This window comes from Lepus europaeus, chromosome 1, assembly GCF_033115175.1.
Source record: "Lepus europaeus isolate LE1 chromosome 1, mLepTim1.pri, whole genome shotgun sequence".
Lineage (NCBI taxonomy): Eukaryota > Metazoa > Chordata > Mammalia > Lagomorpha > Leporidae > Lepus > Lepus europaeus.
The window spans coordinates 157172310-157194480 of record NC_084827.1 but is presented as its reverse complement, the minus strand read 5'-3'; the positions used below and the strand labels follow the sequence as shown (position 1 = coordinate 157194480).

General features: G+C 39.4%; 1 protein-coding gene across 1 annotated transcript; it reads right to left on the bottom strand.

Annotated features, from left to right (window-relative positions):
- Positions 1-20620: 20620 nt before the first annotated feature.
- LOC133763432 (PC-esterase domain-containing protein 1B-like) lies at positions 20621-21853 on the bottom strand. Its single transcript, XM_062197058.1, has one exon. It carries the CDS (start codon positions 21851-21853, stop codon positions 20621-20623), a length of 1233 nt encoding a protein of 410 aa, XP_062053042.1.
- Positions 21854-22171: the final 318 nt, after the last annotated feature.

Here is a 22171-nt window from a genome sequence, read left to right as displayed (position 1 = left end):
CCAGTATTTTTTTCACTTCAACTTGTTCATGCTTTTCTTGCCATTCCAACTGTTGGGCTTTGTTTAGGTTTTAATACTGTAAATGACCTTAAGACCTCTTAGGGAACTGGAGATAGATAATTCAGTAAGAATTCTTTTTCTTTTGTATATGTGTGCTAAGAAGTGTAGTGCCATCACTACTCTGAAATGTTAAACCGATTACTTTGAGGAAACAAAACTAAGATTATACCATAAATCTTGGTCATGCTTGCCTTTTCCTCACACTCTGCATCAAATCCATCAGCAAAGCCTATGGCTTTAAACCCAAATATCTCTCAAATCAATCTTTTCTCACTGCTTCCATCAAAACTCTCTTTCCCAGTCCTTGAAGGGAAGGTGGAGTTTACAAGATTCTTCTAACCTATCTCCTTCAATCTATCCTGCCTCCTTCCCATTCTCTCTCTCTCTCTTTTTTTTTTAAGATTTATTTTACTTATTTGAAAGAGTTACAGAGAGAGGTAGAGACAGAGAGAGGTCTTCCATCCGCTGGTTCACTCCCCAGATGGCCACAATGGCCGGAGCTGCGCCGATCCAAAGCCAGGAGCCAGGAGCTTTTTTCCGGTCTCCCACGTGGGTGCAGGGGCCCAAGGACTTGGGCCATCTTCTGCTTTCCCAGGCCAGAGCAGAGAGCGCCAGCCCCTCCCCATTCTTAACCCACAGCTAGAGTGGTCCTAAAGTGTAATGAGATCATGCCATTTTACATATTCCTTACCTCACACAAAATAAAATCTGAAGTAGTATTTTGGTCCACAGCGCCAGGGCTGGACCCCCAGATTTGTGTGAGCTAACCTAACTTGATCCTTCTGCTCCTCACTACTCACTGAAATTGACAGCACCCAAACAACTTGACCTGGAAATTTCAGGAATTCACACTTTTCCCCAAAGATTTGCAGGGCTTCGTCTTTCATCTCCTTCATTCTGTGCTAAATAAAATTTCCACAGTGCTCTCCAAGACCCTCTGATATCACACTTTTCTCCACCCCAACCTACTTAGGCTACTTTACATTTCTCCATAGCACTTACCGGTGCTTCATCATATTAATTTGTCAGTCTCCTTAGTTAACAATGGATTTATAGAACTCTTTCGCTTATTTCTCCCATGAGCCTAGTTAGTGCCTGGCAAAATATCTGTTGACTAAATACTGAATAGTATAGTAATCAGGGTTAGTCTTCTTACATAGTTGAAGTTGAGAGAATCATTGGAGGGGGGGTCCCAAAGTTATGGCAGAGACTTACCTGTCTTATTAACATGTGTTTTTATTCCACAATTACAAGAAATAATTAAAATATCCTAGTTATCCATGTGTGCTATTCAGGACAGCCATGCACATGTGACTGTTGGTGACAGAGTCATAACTGGCATCTAGATATGGCAGAATAATCTCATTACTTCATCATAATTGATAACTTTTTCCAAGATCTAGCCATGGGAAAAATGTCCCTTTATATATACAATTGATGGTCTTTTTCTTTCTTTAATGCATCGAAAGTTAGAAGGCACACATACCATAATCACTGGGATTATATTCACTGAGATCATACCCAATGGGACAGATAAAATCTTCCTCTAACTGTGGCTATGGTAATTGTTTCTTTTCCTGGCCACATCATTTTTGACTTTGGTTTGCTGACTCATTTCCTGTGTTTCATATTGTTCTTTTCTATGAGGTTTTCTCACATCATGGAGTTTTACGTTAACTAAAGAATATTCTCATTTGCATAATGGTAGACTTCTAGGAGTTCAGATTTTCAACACAGAGCTCTCTATAATGACTGTTATGTAGATTCACTTACTTGTTGGTCTTTGATTCTGTTTTTTTTTTTTTTTTAAACAATGATGCTTATTTCTCCTTGTCTATAAAATAGTGAAACAAATGTCTACCTAGTAGGGTTGTAATGAAATTTAAATTAGATAATACACACAGAGTTCTTGTTACAGCAGCTGTCACATACTCATAGTAAGCCACCTATTAATGTTAACTGCTAAGTTTACCTTAGTAGTAGTAAAGTGTTATTGTCCAGGCTACCACTTTTATAACTCTGTTCTCTGTTTCTCTCCTCTATATTTTGGGTTGTAATGTGTGAGATGTAAAGGCTGACACCTTACTCTGTTTTTCATATGGAAAAGTGGTTTATGGATTGAATCCAATGAGAAAATGATTATTTGGGCAATTATGATTTTCATGACATTTCTTTTGTATTACTATTTAATCTCTTACTGATGTTATCTCAAGTCTTCTAGGATTTTCATTGTAGACATTTTACATTTTCTTGCTGCTAGGCTTCATTTTGCTTAGGGGATTCAGTTCAGCTTCACAGATGTTCACTGAGCAACTACTATTGACTAGATGCCAGAAATGCAATGGTGACTCAGATAATACCCTCACACTAGACATAATTTCCTGAGGTGTTTTGCTTTTGGTCTCATCTTTCTCAAGCCTGTAAACCAGGAGACCACAGCAGTCTAACCTGGATATGTAAGTGCCAGCTCATTGCTGGATTTGGCCCCAAATCAGCAACCTGTCCTCATCTGATCCCATATAGTTCCCAGTGACATCAGTGGGAATTTTGAGGGTGTATCTGAAAAGAATTTTGTTCTCTTTGCATTCTTTCTAAGTAGAAGCACATGTACCCAGAAGGTTCGATGCTTATCTATTCTTGCTCAGGTTTCAACATGCCAGCCACCTACTGCTGTGGAACTGGTAAGAACATTTGAGACATACGGTTCTTCAAAAGGTGATAAAGAGTTATAAGAAATTTTTAAGTATCAGATCTAGAAGGAACCAGTGGAGATTATCCAGTCATCAGATTCTAGAATCTAGCTCAAACCATGCATTTTACGGATGAGGTTGCATTGACAACATTATCATAAATTGCTTAGGGAAGCTCTGTGACATCCCAAGAGAAACCAAGTTTAGGTAGAACTAAGAGTTAAGCCTTTTAAAATGTTATTTTCCATAGTTGTAGAATATCCTCAAGTTCTGTGATGTTATGAGCCATTATTACATCTGTCTGGAAGTTCTCAGCATTGGGAATGATTTTCTTAAAGGCCAGAGAGTTGATAAAGAGTTAGAAAATGATTTAATTTGCCATGGAAAAATGTGACTATTATCATCTCATATGTAATTCATTTCCCTATTAGGCTTTCATAAATGCAAAACATACTCATTACTCAGATGTGCTGTATGAAGGCATTTGAGTCAGTACTGTTAAGTGTTTTTATACAGTCATGCTCTTGGGAAAGGATGGAGGTGGGCAGGTAAGGTGTAGTCAGTAGGTTAAAAAACTACTTCTTCTGCAATTAACATTCAATGAGACAAAATGAAATTCTTTCCTGTTTTATATTTTACCCAGTTAATTACTTATGTGCCCAAGTGAAATTATAATCCAGAGGAACCTGTGGAATTTGTTAGCAAGGAGGAAACCTTGGAGACCACTGAGTCAAAAGCTAGGAGAAAGAACTAAATGAAAAAGCATCCCCTGTAGAAAGATAAGACGCTAATTTTTAGAGGCACTCAGCAGTTAGAAAATCAATTTTTCTTAACATTGAGAATTATTGAGTGGTTGGAAAAGCATCTTACTCTATGAAATATAGTCACTGTTTAGTGCCTTTCCATTTTATTTACTATTTAAAGCATACAACAGCTAGTTAACCAACTACTTATAAAATATATTTAATGTTTAGAGGCACTCAGTGTGGTTATAAAATGATTTTAAGGGTATACAAAAATGGTACATTAACCACATTTCATGAACTATAGTTCCCTCTGGAAAAACAAAAATGTCTTCCCTGGCATCCTGCGGCATCTCATCCTGAAGTTTGTAAATGGCTCATACTACTCAAACCGGCTGCCTCACTGGCTTTTGATGCTAGCCACTTTACGAGTACACACAAGAAAGATCAATAGAACTCCTACGTAAGTGATAGAGCACCATGCACTCAAAGGCTGTTAGACTCTCTGATAAAGAATGGCTTGATAGATGCAGTGAAAATTAAGCAGCATGCACAAATCCCAGTAAAGAGGTTTAGGACTTTAGTTTTTTCTCAGTGCTTGGTGAGTTAATAGGTACACTGTGACACAAGATGCATGAAGATGAGGCTTAGTGTCTGCCATGTATATGTTTTAGTAAGTTTATGGCCTTTGATAATATGGGGAGAGTCTAACAGAGGATGGGGTAAGAACAGAGCCTTTTTTGAAGAAAACTGCTGTAAGAATTACTACAAGAAAGACATAGGGGTCCCCAGTATGAACTTAACAGGGAATATTCAACAACATTTGTTTCCAGGCAATATTCTGGTTCTTTGAAAACACTCAACGTCATAACACACTCATCTCTATCTTTCATTATTGAAATTCCGTGGCATTGATTATTGAGGAAATGTGATGAAAATGTTGCTTTCAATTCTCCTGTCCAGGTGATAAAGCTGAATGAATGATGAGGTTCTTTGGTTTACTTTGCCATCCTGCTGCATGCAGCCTGGCAGAAGACTGCCTAAAACTTTGCCACATATTTTAAAAGATTTTTTTAATTTATTTACTTGAAAGTCAGAGTTACACAGAGAGAGAAGAGGCAGAGAGAGAGAGAGAGAGAGAGAGAGAGAGATCTTCCATCTGATGGTTCACTCCCCAATTGGTCTCAACGGCCAGAGCTGTGCTGATCCGAAGCCAGGAGCCAGGAGCTTCTTCTGGGTCTCCCATGCGGGTGCAGAGGCCCAAGGACTTGGGCCATCTTGTAATGCTTTCCCAGGCCATAGCAGAGAGCTGGATAGGAAGAAGAGCAGCGAGGACTTGAACTGGTGCCCATATGGGATGCCGGCACTTCAGGCTAGGGCATTAACCCGCTGCGCCACAGTGCCGGCCCCAACTTTGCCACATTTAAGCCAGGTAAAGGATGCAAAAATAGAGATGGAGAGCAGCAGTGTAGGGGGTAGTATTACTAACAAGGGTTTTCAGGGTAAAATTCTAACAGTTGAAGGGAAAATAGTTTAACTTTTTAAGCAGAAGTTAAACAAAAAATTACTGAAGTAGATAGTGCTAAGGGATTAAACAATAGAAAAAAGTGTGAGATTGTTTAGTGAGAGCTCTAGCTTACAGTGCTTCAGTTCTCTGGGCCACTTCAAATTGTGCTAGACAGTTCTTCCTGCTTCTGATCTGGCATGGAAGGAGCTTGGAAGTCGTCAGTCTATTCTAATAAATAAAAGCTGAGTAAACTGAAAGTCAACAAATCTTAAATTCATCAGAGATTGGAAGTCACAGGGCAAGCGACAACCTCTCCAAACCCCAAACAAGTGCTAGGGAAGAAAACCCAAACTGTAATTGACTAATTTCTGGAGCTCAGTATGAACAAACCTGATTGCTAAAATCTCTAGGGAAGTTCAGTCTTAGGAAAACCTTCATACTTTTGTTCTACTTCCAGGAACCCTGTGGATTCTCAAAGCAAAGACGGTAGAAATAACTTCTCACACTTTAGGCAGGGAGAGGGAAAATGTAGCCATTTTTAAATACGCACAGAGCCTTCTGTTCTTAACAAGGCCAGCCTTCAAAATTATTTTACCAAAGCCTAATAATCCCCTGAATTTTTTTCACAGTCTAGTTTAACAGAAGAGAAATAATTCCAGCGCCTTGTAGCCATTCTGTCCCACAAAAGTGGAGCAGAAACTGAGAAACACTTGAAGATGACAGCTTAAGGACACAGCCTCACTAAACTGGAAACTGATTATAGGACTATACAATGATTTCCTTTTTACCACACCTTACCACCATATCACCAAAGACTTGTTACTACAGCTCCTTTTTACCTAGTACATCATGCCTAGTTTTCAACAAAAACTTACAAGTCATTCTAAAAGGTAAATGAAACATTGCTTGTAGGGACAGAGCAAGCATCAGAATCAGACTCAGATACAGCAGAGATGTTGGAATTATCAGACCAATAATTCAAAACAATTGTGATTAAACTGCTAATGATTCTACTAGAAAAAGTGGACAATATGCAAGAGCAGATGTATAATGTAAGTAGAGGGATGCAAATTCTAAGAAACAATAAAAAAGAATTGTAGAAATGAAAAATGAGTAATGAGAATGCTTTCCCACTGAGGAAAGACTCAGAGTTTGGTGACATGACCAGAGAAACTTCTAAAACTGAAAAGCGAAGAGAAAAAAGAATGGGGAAAAAATGTAATAAAATAGAATGAGAATACTGGAGGACAGGAAAAGAGAGAAAGGAGCAAAAAATTAAAATATAATCTTTTTTAAAGAAATAAACTGGGAATTTTCCCAAATTAATGTCAGGTATAAAATAATAGATTCCAAAGGTCAAAGAACATCAAGCAGAATAAATGCAAAAGTACTAAACTTTGGCATATCACATTTAAACTGCAAAAAAAAGAGTTAAAATCTTGAAAGACATCAGAGGAAAAGAAATACACTACCTATAGAAGAACAAGGATAATAACTGCATCAGATTTCTCCTCGGAAACTATATAAGCAAGAAGCAAGTGGAGTGAAATATTTAAAGTATAAAAAAAAAAAAAAGGAAAACCACCCACCAAATTAGAATTTTGTAACTTGTGAAATTCTTTCAAAGTGGAGAATTAAATTTTCTTTTTTTTTAAACTTTTATTTAATGAATATACATTTCCAAAGTACAGCTTATGGATTACAAAGGATTCCCCTCCCCCCATATTTCCTCCCACCCGCAACCCTCCCCTTTCCCGCTCCCTCTCCCCTTCCATTCACATCAAGATTCATTTTCAGTTCTCTTTATATACAGAAGATCAGTTTAGTATATATTAAGTAAAGATTTCAACAGTTTGCCCCCACATAGCAACACAAAGTGAAAAAATACTGTTGGAGTACTAGTTATAGCATTAAATAACAGTGTACAGGACATTAAAGACAGAGATCCTACATGATATTTTTTAAAAAATTAATTAATTTTCTATGCAATTTCCAATTTAACACCAGGTTTTTTTTTTTTCATTTTCAATTATCTTTATATACAGAAGATCGATTCAGTATATACTAAGAAAAGATTTCATCAGTTTGCACCCACACAGAAACACAAAGTGTAAAAATACTATTTTAGTACTAGTTATAGCATCACTTCACATTAGACAACACATTAAGGACAGATCCCACATGAGACGTAAGTACACAGAGACTCCTGTTGTTGACTTAACAATTTGACACTCTTGTTTATGGTGTCAGTAATCTCCCTAGGCTCTAGTCATGAGTTGCCAAGGCTATGGAAGCCTTTTGAGTTCGCTGACTTTGATCTTATTCCGATAGGGTCATAGTCAAAGTGGAAGTTCTCTCCTCTCTTCAGAGAAAGGTACCTCCTTCTTTGATGGCCCCCTTCTTTCCACTGGGATCTCACTCGCAGAGATCTTTCATTTAGGTCTTTTTTTTTTTTTTCCAGGGTATCTTGGCTTTCCATGCCTACAGTACTCTCATGGGCTCTTCAGCCAGATCCAAATGCCTTAAGGGCTGATTCTGAGGCCAGAGTGCTATTTAGGAAATCTGCTATTCTATGGGTCTGCTGTGTATCCTGCTTCCCATGTTGGATCCTTCTCTCCCTTTTTGATTCTATCAGTTAGTATTAGCAGTCACTAGTCTTGTTTGTGTGATCCCTTTGACTCTTAGACCTATCAGAGTCATCAATTGTGAACTGAAATTGATCACTTGGACTAGTGAGATGGTATTGGTACATGCCACCTTCATGGGATTGTATCGAAATCCCATGGCACATTTCTAACTCCACCATTTGGGGCAAGTCCGATTGAGCATGTCCCAAACTGTACATCTCCTCCCTCTCTTTTTCCCACTCTTATATTTAACAGGGATCACTTTTCAGTTAAAATTTAAACACCTAAGAATAATTGTGTGTTAATTACAGAGTTCAACCACTAGTACTATAACAACAACAACAACTACAACAACAAATTACTAAAAAGGATAAAGTATTACATTGTTCATCAACAGTCAGGACAAGAGCTGATCAGGTCATTGTTTCTTATAGTGTACATTTCACTTCAACAGGTTTCCCCTTTGGTGCTCAGTTAGTTGTCACCAATCAGGGAAAACAAATGACATTTGTCTCTTTGGGACTGGCTTAATTCACTCAGCATGATGTTTTCCAGATTCCTCCATCTTGTTGCAAATGACTGGGTTTCATTGTTTCTTGCTGCTGCATAGTATTCTATGGAGTACATGTCCCATAATTTCTTTATCCAATATACTATTGATGGGCATTTGGGTTGGTTCCAGGTCTTAGCTATTGTGAATTGAGGTGCAATAAACATTAATGTGCAGACATCTTTTTTGTTTGCCAATTTAGTTTCCTTGGGTAAATTCCAAGGAGTGGGATGGCTGAGTTGTATGGTAGGGTTATATTCAGGTTTCTGAGGAATCTCCAGACTGAATTCCATAGTGGCTTAACCAGTTTGCATTCCCACCAACAATGGGTTAGTGTCCCTTTTTCCCCCACATCCTCTCCAGCATCTATTGTTGGTAGATTTCTGAATGTGAGCCATTCTAACTGGGGTGAGGTGAAACCTCATTGTGGTTTTGATTTGCATTTCTCTGATTGCTAGTGATTGTGAACATTTTTTCATGTGTCTGTTGCCCATTTGGATTTGCTCTTTTGAAAAATGTCTATTGAGGTCCTTGGCCCATCTCTTAAGTGGGTTGTTTGTTTTGTTGTTGTGGAGTTTCTTGATTTCTTTGTAGATTCTGGTTATCAACACTTTATCTGTAGCATAGTTTGCAAATATTTTTTCCCATTCTGTCGGTTGCCTCTTTACTTTCCTGAATGTTTCTTTTGAATTACGGAAACTTCTCCATTTGATCAATCCCAAATGTTAATTTTGGTTTTGACTGCCTGTGCTTCTGGGGTCTTTTCCAAGAAGTCATTGCCAGTACCAATATTGCAGGGTTTCTCCAATGCTCTCTAATAATTTGATAGTGTTGGGTCGTACATTTAAGTCTTTAATCCATGTTGAGTGAATTTTTGTGTAAGGTGAAAGGTAGGGGTCTTGCTTCATGCTTCTGCATCGGCCGGCGCCGTGGCTCAACAGGCTAATCCTCCGCTTTGCAGCGCCGGCACACCGGGTTCTAGTCCCGGTCGGGGCACCGATCCTGTCCCGGTTGCCCCTCTTCCAGGCCAGCTCTCTGCTGTGGCCAGGGAGTGCAGTGGAGGATGGCCCAAGTGCTTGGGTCCTGCACCCCTGGGAGACCAGGAGAAGCACCTGGCTCCTGCCTTCGGAACAGCACGGTGTGCTGGCCGCAGCACGCCAGCCGCGGCGGCCATTGGAGGGTGAACCAACGGCAAAAAGAAGACCTTTCTCTCTGTCTCTCTCTCTCACTGTCCACTCTGCCTGTCAAAAAGTAAAAAAAAAAAAAAAAAAAGAAAGAAATGGAAATCCAATTTTCCCAGCATCATTTATTGAATAGGCTATCCTTATTCCAGGGATTGGTTTTGGATCTTTGATCAAATATAAGTTGGCTGTAGATGTTTGGATTGATTTCTGGTGTTTCTATTCTGTTCCATTGGTCTATCCATCTGTTTCTGTCCCAGTACCATGCTGTTTTGATAACAACTGCCCTGTAGTATGTCCTGAAAGCTGGTATTGTGATGCCTCCAGCTTTGTTTTTGTTGTACAAGATTGCTTTGGCTATTCAAGGTCTCCTGTGTCTCCATATGAATTTCAGCATCATTTTTTCCAGATCTGAGAAGAATGTGTTCGGTATCTTGATTGGTATTGCATTGAATGTATAAATTGCTTTTGGGAGAATAGACATTTTGATGATATTGATTCTTCTAATCCATGAGCATGGAAGATTTCTCCATTTTTTCCTATCCTCTTCTATTTCTTTCTTTAAGGTTTTGTAGTTTTCATGGTAGAGATCCTTAACGTCCTTGGTTAAGTTTATTCCAAGGTATTTGATTGTTTTTGTAGCCATTGTGAATGGGATTGATTTTAGAAGTTCTTCCTCAGCCTTGGCATTGCCTGTGTATACAAAGGCTGTTTATTTTTGTGCATTGATTTTATATCCTGCTACTTTGCCAAACTCTTCGATGAGTTCCAATAGTCTCTTAGTAGAGTTCTTTGGGTCGCCTAAATAAGGAATCATATCATCTGCAAAGAGAGGTAGTTTGAATTCTTCCTTTCCAATTTGTATCCCTTTAATTTCTTTTTCTTGCCTAATAGCTCTGGCTAAAACATCCAAATCTATATTGAATAGCAGTGGTGAGAGTGGGCATCCCTGTCTGGTACCAGATCTCAGCGGAAATGCTTCCAACTTTTCCCCATTCAATAGGATGTTGGCCATGGGTTTTTCATATATTGCTTTGATTGTATTGAGGAATGTTCCTTCCATACCCAGTTTGCTTAGAGTTTTCAGCATGAAAGGGTGTTGTATTTTATCAAATGCTTTCTCTGCGTCTATTGAGAGAATCATATGGTTTTTCTTCTGCAGTCTGTTAATGTGGTGTATCACGTTGATTGTTTTGTGAACGCTGAACCATCCCTGCATACCAGGGATAAATCCCACTTGGTCTGGGTGGATGATCTTTCTGATGTGTTGCTGCATTCTATTGGCCAGAATTTTATTGAGGATTTTTGCATCTATGTTCATCAGGGATATTGTTCTGTAATTCTCTTTCAATGATGCATCTTTTTCTGGCTTAGCAATTAAGATGATGCTGGCTTCATAGAAAGAATTTGGGAGGATTCCCTCTTTTTCAATTGTTCTGAATAGTTTGAGAAGAATTGGAGTTAGTTCTTCTTCGAATGTCTGGTAGAATTCAGCAGTGAATCCATCTGGTCCTGGGCTTTTCTTTGTTGGGAGGGCCTTTAGTACTGTTTCAATTTCTGTCTCAGTTATGGGTCTGTTTAGGTTTTCTATGTCTTCCTGGCTCAATTTAGGTAGGTTGTATGTGTCCAGGAATCTGTCCATTTCTGATAGATTTCCCTGTTTGCTGGCATACAAGTCCTTGTAGTAATTTCTGAAGATTCTTTTTATTTCTGTGGTGTCTGTTGTTACGTTTCCTTTTTCATCTCTGATCCTATTGATTTGGGTCTTTTCTCTTCTTTTTTTAGTTAGTTGGGCCAATGGGGTGTCAATTTTGTTTATTTTTTCAAAAAACCAGCTCCTTGTTTGGCTGATTTTTTGTAATTTTTTTTTATTCAATCCTGTTGATTTCTTCTCTGATTTTCATTATTTCTCTTTTCCTACTAGGTTTGGGTTCGGTTTGCTGCAGATTTTCTAGATTCTTGAGATGACTTGAAAGCTCATCTATTTGGTGCCTTTCCAATTTCTTGATGTAGGCACCTATTGATATAAACTTTCCTCTTAACACTGCTTTTGTTGTATCTTATAGGTTTTGGTATATTGTGCTGTTATCCTCATTTACTTCCAGAAAATTTTTGATTTCTCTTTTAATTTCTTCTATGACCCAGTGTTCATTCAGGATCATGTTGTTCAATCCCCATGTGTTTGCACGTGTTCTAGGGATTCCCGAGTTGCTAATTTCCAACTTCATTCCTTTGTGGTCTGAGAAGCTGCATGGTATGATTCTAATTCTTTTGAATTTGCTGAGACTTGCTTTATGGCCTAGTATGTGGTCAATCCTAGAGAAGGTTCCCTGTACGACTGAGAAGAATGTAAACTCTTTCTGTGTAGGATGAAACATTCTGTAGATATCTGTTAGGTCCATTTGAGCTATAGTGTTGTTTAAATCTACTGTCTCCTTGTTGATCTTCTGTCCTGTTGATCTATCTCTGAGAGTGGAGTATTGAAGTCCCCCAGTACTATTGTATTGGGGTCTAAGTCTCCCTTTAAGTCCCTTAACAAGTCTTTTAAATAAGCTGGTGCCCTGTAATTAGGTGCATATACATTGATAATCGTTATATCTTCCTGTTGAAAGGATCCCTTAATCATTATATAGTGCCCCTCTTTGTCTCTCCTAACAGTTTTTGTGGTAAAGTTTATGTTGTCCAATATTAAGATGGCTATGCCCGCTCGTTTTTCATTTCTGTTGGCATGGTATATATTTTTCCAGCCTTTCACTTTCAGTCTGTATGTATCATTGTTAGAAAGATGTGTTTCTTGTAAGCAGCAAGTCGATGGGTTTTGTTCCTTAACCCAATCAGCCAATTGGTATCTTTTAACTGGACAGTTCAGGCCATTAACATTCAATGTGACTATTGAGAAGGAGTAACTTTGCCCTGCCATTTGCCTAATATATTTTCCAATACTTGCTTTGAGATTCCTGTGATATAATATTCTTGGCTGGCAGTTTTTCTCTCTTAGTACCTGGGCTATATCTCGCCATTCTCTCCTAGCTTGTAGGGTTTCTGATGAGAAGTCAGCTGTGAGTCTAATTGGAGATCCTCTGAGAGTAATCTAACGTTTCTCTCTTGCACATTTTAGGATCTTTTCTTTATGTTTTACTGTGGTGAGTTTGATTACGACGTGTCGTGGTGAGGATCTCTTTTGGTCATGTTTATTAGGGGTTCTATGAGCTTCCTGTACTAGGATGTCTGTCCTTCTCCAAACCTGGGAAATTTTCTGCTAGTATCTTACTAAAAAGGCCTTCTAATCCTTTCTCCCTCTTCATGCCTTCAGGAACTCCTGGAACCCGAATGTTGGGTTTTTTAATAGTATCCTGTAGATTCCCGATAATATTTTTTAGATTTCTGATTTCTTCTTCTTTTCTTTGATTTGCCTGTTTCCTTTCCTCTGCTCTGTCTTCTAAGTCCGATATTCTCTCTTCTGCTTCATCCATTCTGTTTTTAAGGCTCTCTAATGTGTTTTATTTGATCTATTGAGTTCTGCATTTCATTGTGGTTTCTCGTCACTATCACAGTTTCATGTTCTACTAGTTGTTTCATTTCATTTTGATTCCTCCTTAATATTTCATTTTCACGAGAGAGATTTTCTATCTTTTCCATTAAGGATTTCTGTAGTTCAAGAATTTGTTTTTGAGAACTTGTTAATGTTCTTATCAACTTTTTGAGATGCACTTCTTGCATTTCCTCTATATCTTCATCTTCATAATCTTGAATTGGGGTGTCTTTTTCATTTTGGGGCTTCATAGTGTCTTCCTTGCTCTTGTTACCTTGGTTTCTGCGTTTTTTGTTTGGCATTTTGGAGATAATTTATGTTTTTTTTTTTTTTTTTTTTTTTTTTGCTGTGGTGTTTTTCTCTTTATACTATGCCTCTAGATTAAGTGGGCTATCTGCTTTGATGGATCCTTAGAGGCTGTGATGGGTGTGGCCAGAGAGCTCTGTTTGATTCTTCAGGGTTAAGGGTGTACCAAAGGTGACTCACCCAGATTGTTCTCTCCCTTGCTCGAGCTCTCTCTCTCTTTTTTTCTTTCTTTCTTTCTCTCTCTCTCTCTCTCTCTTTCTTTCTTTTGACTCAGTTGGGAAGTAATTCCATGCAGCTGAGTGGAATTGAGGGTAGTTGAAATCTGGCCTCTGTGGGTATTCATTTGATCTACCCCAGGACCACATAAAGAGTTTATGCAGCCCTCAATGTGTTCTCAAATTTCTCCACAGTCCCAAGGTTACCGAGTTTGTGTACTTGGTGAGTTCACTCGCCCCCTAAAATTTTCTTAGATATGTAAAAATTGAAGAGATTTGTAGCCAATGGACCTGTTTAGACAGAAATGTGTACAGTTCTCCTCAGAGAGGGACAATGATATGGGTCAGGAACAGCTCTATATGAAATGAAAATATTAGAGAAGTAAAAGTAAAATGAAAACTTTTAGTGTACTGTTGTTCATTGATTAAAAAAATAAGTTTGTTCTAAAATTAAGAGCAAGAATATATTTGGTGACTTTATGGTAACACTGGATATCTGAAAGTAGATTTGGATTAGTCAGTAAATGTATATTACTAATATACTTACTTAATTACTAATATATTTACTAACACATATTAGTGTAAATGTAAGTTGAAAACTCTAGGACAATTCTCCAAAAAAGTTAACAAATAAATAAGTAAAGTTGGTAAAATAAACAAGAAAAATTCTAAGAAAGAAAAAAATAGAATCATATGAAATGCTCAATTAAAACCACAAAAAGCAAAGAAAAGTGTATGGCAAAAACAGGGAAAAGGACAACTGTAATAAATAGAAAACAGTAACAAATATGGTAGATATTAATCCAACAATATTTATAATCACTTTATTAATTTTTAAAATTTATTTGACAGGTAGAGTTATAGACAGTGAGAGACAGAGGGAAAGGTCTTCCTTCCGTTGGTTCACTCCCCAAATCCCGGAGCTGTGCCAATCTGAAGCCAGGAGCCAGGTGCTTATTCCTGGTCCCCCATGCAGGTGCAGGGGCCCAAACACTTGGGCCATCTTCTATTTCCCTCCGTGGCCACAGCAGAGAGCTGGACTAGAAGAGGAGCAACCGGGACTAGAACCAGCACCCATGTGGGATGCCGGTGCTTCAGGCCAGGTACTTAACCAGCTGCACCATAGAACTGGTTCCAATAGAGTGTTAAAATACATGAGCATTTTTTCATGTGTCTGTTGCCCATTTGGATTTGCTCTTTTGAAAAATGTCTATTGAGGTCCTTGGCCCATCTCTTAAGTGGGATGTTTGTTTTGATGTTGTGGAGTTTCTTGATTTCTTTGTAGATTCTGGTTATTAATCCTTTATCTGTTGCATAGTTTGCAAATATTTTTCCCATTCTGTTGGTTGCCTCTTTACTTTCCTGTTTCTTTTCAAGAACAGAAACTTCTCAATTTGATGCAGTCCCAAATGTTAATTTTGGTTTTGACTGCCTGTGCTTCTGGGGTCTTTTCCAAGAAGTCATTGCCAGTACCAATATCTTGCAGGGTTTCTCCAATGCTCTCTAATAATTTGATGGTGTTGGGTCACTAGCAATCAGAGAAATGCAAATCAAAACCACAGTGAGGTTTCATCTCACCCCAGTTAGAATGGCTCACATTCAGAAATCTACCAACAATAGATGCTGGAGAGGATGTGGGGGAAAAAGGGACACTAACCCATTGTTGGTGGGAATGCAAACTGGTTAAGCCACTATGGAATTCAGTCTGGAGATTCCTCAGAAACCTGAATATAACCCTACCATACAACTCAGCCATCCCACTCCTTGGAATTTACCCAAGGAAACTAAATTGGCAAACAAAAAAGATGTCTGCACATTAATGTTTATTACACCTCAATTCACAATAGCTAAGACCTGGAACCAACCCAAATGCCCATCAACAGTAGACTGGATAAAGAAATTATGGGACATGTACTCTATAGAATACTATACAGCAGTCAAAACCAATGAAACCCAGTCATTTGCAACAAGATGGAGGAATCTGGAAAACATCATGCTGAGTGAATTAAGCCAATCCCAAAGGGACAAATGTCATTTGTTTTCCCTGATCTGCAACTAACTGAGCATCAAAGGGGAAACCTGTTGAAGTAAATTGGACACTATGAGAAACAATGACCTGATCAGCTCTTGTCCTGACTCTTGATTACAATGCAATACTTTATCCATTATAGTATTTTGTTCTAGTACTATTGTTTTAACTCTGTAATTAACACACAATTATTCTTAGGTGTTTAAATTTTAACTGAAAAGTGATCCCTGTTAAATATAAAAGTGGGAAAAAGAGAGGGAGGAGATGTACAGTTTGGGACATGCTCAATCGGACTTGCCCCAAATGGTGGAGTTAGAAATGTGCCAGGGGATTCCAATAAAATCCCATCAAGGTGGCATGTACCAATGCCATCTCACTGGTCCAAGTGATCAATTTCAGGTCACAATTGATCACACTGATAGGTCTAAGAGTCAAAGGGATCACACAAACAAGACTAGTGACTGCTAATACTAACTGATAGAATCAAAAAGGGAGAGAAGGATCCAACATGGGAAGCAGGATACACAGCAGACCCATAGAATAGCAGATTTCCTAAATAGCACTCTGGCCTCAGAATCAGCCCTTAAGGCATTTGGATCTGGCTGAAGAGCCCATGAGAGTACTGTAGGCATGGAAAGCCAAGACACCATGGAAAAGGAAAAAAAAAAAAAGACCTAAATGAAAGATCTCTGCGAGTGAGATCCCAGTGGAAAGAATGGGGCCATCAAAGAAGGAGGTACCTTTCTCTGAAGGGAGGAGAGAACTTCCACTTTGACTATGACCCTATCGGAATAAGATCAAAGTCGGTGAACCCTAAAGGCAACTTTAGGTTTTGCAACTCATGACTAGAGCCTAGGGAGATTACTGACGCCATAAACAAGAGTGTCAAATTATTAAGTCAACAGGAGTCACTGTGTACTTACGTCTCATGTGGGATCTGTCCTTAATGTGTTGTCTAATGTGAAGTAATGCTATAACTAGTACTGAAACAGTATTTTTACACTTTGTGTTTCTGTGTGGGTGCAAACTGATGAAATCTTTTCTTAGTATATACTGAATCGATCTTCTGTATATAAAGATAATTGAAAATGAAAAAAAAAAAAAAAACCTGGTGTTAAATTGGAAATGGCATAGAAAATTAATTAATTTTTTAAAAAATATCATGTAGGATCTCTGTCTTTAATGTCCTGTACACTGTTATTTAATGCTATAACTAGTACTCCAACAGTATTTTTTCACTTTGTGTTGCTATGTGGGGGCAAACTGTTGAAATCTTTACTTAATATATACTAAACTGATCTTCTGTATATAAAGAGAACTGAAAATGAATCTTGATGTGAATGGAAGGGGAGAGGGAGCGGGAAAGGGGAGGGTTGCGGGTGGGAGGAAGTTTTGGGGGGAGGGGAATCCTTTGTGATCCATAAGCTATGCTTTGGAAATTTTATATTCATTAAATAAAAGTTTTAATTAAAAAATTAATAAAATTAAAAAAAAAATAAAATAAAATATATGAGGAAAACACTGATAATACTGGGACCAGTGCTATGGAGAAACAAGTTAAGTCCCTACTTGGGATGCCAAAATCCCATTTAATAGTGCTGGGTTTGAATCCTGGATGCTCTGCTTCCAATCCAATGCCCTGTCAATGCCCTTGAGAACTGCCCAAGTACTTGTTGCCCTGCCATCCATATAGGAGTCCAGGATGGAATTCATGGCTCCTGGCTTCAGCTTGGCCCAAATCTAACTGTTGTGGCCCTCAGGGGAGTGAAATAGTAGGTGAAAACCATGCCCCTCATTATGCCTTTTAAATAAATAAATCCAAAAAACAAAACAAAAAACTGGTAGGACTCCTAGGAGAAATATATAATTTCACTATTGCAGTGAAAATCTTCAATATGCTCTGTCTGTAATAGAACTAGCAGTTGAACTCAACAGTATCATCAATCAAGAAGATACAAAACACAAGTATAAAATACTTCATTTAACAATAGCAGAATGCACACTCTTCTCAAGCTTATATGGAATATTTACCAATGCTGACTACCACAAGCTGAGCCATGAAACACAACTTAACACTGAACACAGGTTCTGCTGTCAGTCCACAATGAAGTTAAACTAGAAATAAATTACGGAAGTATAACTGGAACATCCTCAAATACTTGGAGATTAAACAACACAGTTGTAAATAACACATGATTCAAAGAAGTAATCGTTAAAGAAATTTCTAAATGTGAACTTTAAAAGAAAACATACCTTATCAAAAGTGTGGGATAAAGTAAAAGCCATGTGTAGAAAAAAATTTTTAGTATTGAATATGTGTATTAGGAAAGGAGAAAGATCTAAAGTCAATAAACCAACTTTCCACCTTAGAAAATCAAAGAAAACAAAGTAAGCTATAAAAAAGAAATGATAAAAATTGGAGCAGAAATAAAATAAACTGAAAACAAACAAGTTAGAAAAATCAACAAAAACAAAAGCTGTTCTTGAATGGATCGGTAAAGTTAGTAAGTCTGCTTGCAGGATAATTATCAGAAGTGAAAGAGGGAATGTCACTGAAGATTTTGTGGACATTAAAAAGATAATTAAGAAATATTTTCAAGAACTCCATTTCACAAATTTGATAGCCAAGTAAAGGACCAGTTTCATAAAAGCAAAATCTGCCAAATCTCCCAAGAAAGACAATCTGAGTAAAAATATCTATTAAAGAAACTTCTATTACAGAAATTAACAGCCTTCTTAAAAGAATAAATCCCAGATGGGTTCACCAGTAAATTCTAATGAACATTTAAGGAAGAAATTATAATGAGGGTAGTTCTAAAAGATTTGTGGAATAACAGAAGTAAAAGATAATTTGACTTGGCACAAAAATTTTTGAAATCTATTCACAGATTTTTTTCATAATGTAAATTTTTCATGAAATTTTAAAGATGTCTCCTATGAATTATTTACAATCTTTCCTATCAGAAAGAAGCACTGGATATAGTTTGTAACCCACTCCATGAGGACAGTATCATTCTAATAGCAAAATAAGACACATTATAAGCTAGCTATCGACAAATATCTACCATGAACATAGATGCAAAAATTCCCAATATAGTATTGGCAAGTCAAATCCAACATATAGCAAAATAACTATTTACCAAGTGGAATTTATTCCACATATGCAAATCTGGTTCAACATTCAAAAATCAATTAACATAATGCATCACATGAGCAAGCTAAAGAAAAAAAAAACACATGATCAAATAGTTAAATAGCATTTGACAAAGTCCAACACCCATTCATGATTAAAAACTTTCACCAAACCAGAAAAGAGGGGGAAGCTTCTCAATCTGACTGAAAAACACCTGCAAAAGCCTACAGTTAGCAGAAGCTCCTAGTAAGATTAGTGAGAAAGAAACGATGTCTCCTTTCACCACTCCTTTTCAATATCAAACTGGAAGTCCTAATAATGCAATAAGACAAGAAAATAAAATAGCAGATTTAAAATTAAAAACACAATGCTATTTACATTAGCATTCACAAAATGAAATACTTAGGTATAAATCTAACAAAATATGTGCAAAATCTGTTAGAGAAACTACAAAAATCTGATACAAGAAATCAAAGAACCAAATAATGGGGATAGTCCACGTTCATGAATAGGAAACCTCATTATTGTCAGTTCTTCCCAATTTGATCTGTAAATTCAATGTGATCCCACTGAAAGCTATATTTGCAGATAGTAACAGACTGAGTAAAGTTTTATAAAGAGAGATAAAAGATCTAGAATACTCCACACACTAATAAGGATAATTAAGTCAGAGAACTGGCAATAGGTGACTTCAAGACTTATTGTAAAGCTACAGTAATCAAAACAATATGATGTTGGCAAAATAGTAGACAAATCGGTCAATGGAACACAATAGAAACCTAGAAATAGATATTTTGATTTTTGGCAAAAAAGTAGTCTCTTACAAAACTATTCATATCCTTACCACGTGATCCAGCAATTATCTGATACACTCGAAAATCACCTGAAAACTTATGTCCATCAAAAAAACTTCACACAGATGTTTACAACAACTTTATTCATAATTGCCAAAACTTGGAAGCAACCAAGATGTCTTTCAGTATGTACACAGATCAATAAACAGTGCTTAGTCCAGACAATGGGCTAAAATTCAGCCCTAAAAATAAACGAGCTATCAGGCGATAAAGAAACATGGAGGAAACTTAAAAATATATTACTAGATCAAAGAAGCCAATCTGAAAAGTTCACATGTCATGTGATTGATTCTAACTGTGTAATATTCAAGAAAAGCCAAAACTATAGAAACAGTTATGGATCCATGGTTGCTGGAGAACAAAGTGACAGAGCAGAGCAGACTTTTAAGGCAGTTTAACTATACTGTTTTATACTACAATAACGGAAACATGTCATTAAACGTTTTTCAAAACCCACAGAATATACAACACTGAACCCTTATGTTAACTATGAATGGAGTTGAGCAAAAAATGTGTCAAATAGGTTTACAAAGGTAACGATTGTACCATACCATCTTGATGTGGGATGTTGATAGTGGGAGAGGCTATGTGAAATTGAGGAGTACATGGGAATTCTGTACTTTCCATTCAATTTTGCTGTGAACCTAAAATTGCTCTAATAAAAAATCTATTTTAACAAAGTGCTAGTTAGTTTATACCTAAACAAATACTGTTTACATTGAAAGTAAACATTCCATGTTTGTAAGAAAAATAAACCTCGTATTTGTAAAAGCAAGACAATTTAACTGTAAAAGCTTTGGCGATTAAGCACTATGAACATATGCAAAAACTAATGGTGAAACAGAAATGAAATAATTTTGGTAAGTTTTAAGTTTTTACCTTTTTTTTCTTTTAACAGAAGCATGTCATGAAGAATATTGCTTGAAGACTTATAAAGGAAAGACAACGTTTCTTCTTTTTTCAACAACAGGAAGATTTTCTCCATGTGGATTTTTCTGCACAAGTGATAAGAAGAAGACGGTATGATGGTCAGAGTCGGTGTCCTCTCTCCACGAAATGGTGTGTGCAAGCTTTGACAAAAAGGACGAGGTTGTCAACTGGTTAGAGTAAGCAGCTCAAAGAATCCCCATCCCAACAGGGCTGCTGAAAGCCAAGACTCATACTGGAAAAGAGGTCTAGGTCTAGTTCTAGTTCTAGTCATGGGGCCTTGTCTCTGCATGCGCTGGGTTCCATCCCTCTGAGCGTCTTTGCTGGCGTCTCCGTGACTCGCTGTAGCGCCGGTGAGGGTAAGGGGAAGACCTCCTGCCTGGGTTGTGGGTAGAGCCTGGGCGCATGGGGCCCAGCCTTGACTGGAGGCTACCCCTCGGGTGGGCTTCTCTGGTATACCTGGTCTGGCGCGAGGAGGAGTTGCTGTAAATTCGCCGGTGCAGGAGAGACTGGTCGTAGGGCCATCGGGTTCTTCGGCGGTAGGAGCGTACAGGAGAACGGGCCCGGGGGTGGGTCACGGGCAGTTGCCGAGAGGCTGGATGGCACGGAGGTGTGGACAAGCCTGGTCTGCCTTGGTCACCTGGGTTTTCCAGACTTTGTCTCCTGCCTGCGAGACCCGGGCGTCTGCCTCTGGGACCGTTTCTGATCCACGTGCTCTCAGGGTTGCGGTAGGGAAGGTGCACTCCCCAGGCGTCTGCCAGGTGCGCCAGCAGCAGCTGGGAGAGGCGCCGGTGCGCGTGCTCATCCCAGTGCACGCCGTCTCCCAGTCGGTGCTGCCCGGCGTGGCGGAAATGGAAATGCAGGTCCAGCACGTCGAAGCCGTGCCTGTCTGCCTCGAGGGCACTGTAGAAGTTGGCCTCCATCACGTCTTCCCGCAAGCGGACCGGCCCCGGCTGGCCCTCCTCCGGGAGGAAGCCTCCCGAGACGACCTGGGCCACGGGCATGGCCGTGTTCCACACCAGGAGGCAGGCCTGGGGCAGCACGTGGTAAAAGTGCCGGAACAGGCTCTCCACGTCTTCCCTGTAGCTCCTAGGGAAGTCCTGGCCGTACCGGGAGAGGTCCCAGAGGCAGGAGTTCATGATGACCACGTCTGGGGCGTGGGGGCCCCAGCGCAGCTCTTCTAGAACGTTCTCGACATAGGGCGAGTAGACGCGCGTGAGGAAGTAGAAGCGCACCAGGTGGTGGTCGGAGCGGAACTGGCGCACCTCGCGGTAGTGGGAGCCATTGTGCATGCGGCCCCACCTGCCGCCCTCCAGCAGCACGTCGCGCTCGAAGCTCAGCTCGCCCTTGGCCTTCAGCTGCTGGGAGGACAGCAGGCAGTCTTTCTGCAGCAGCAGCACCAGGTCCTTGTACACAGCGCGCTGGACCGAGTCCCCCATGACGACCACGAATTTGTTGTGCAGCAGCTGCCGGACCTCGTAGGCTCTCAGGTGGGCCATGGTGACCGCGGGCTAGGCGGGCTGGCGGCCTGGCTCGCTCTCTTCCTCTCAGGGCAGGCTCTGAGAGGGCGCGAGCTTCGAACTTCCGAGAGGGAGAGGGGGAGGGAGCCGGGTCGATTCTGCCCCTGGCCCGGTGAGGGCAAGGGAAGTGGGCGCAGGCGAGTCCCGCTCCGAAGCTCTCCTCAGCAGAGGTTTACCTCAGCCCAGGCGTGACCTCTGACCCGGCTCCCTCTGGCGCGGAAGCCGGCAGGGCCTCGGCTGCCCCCTGCGCGGTGGGGGAGGGGCCCCCCACCCTGTGCTCCCCCGTGTGCCCCGCCA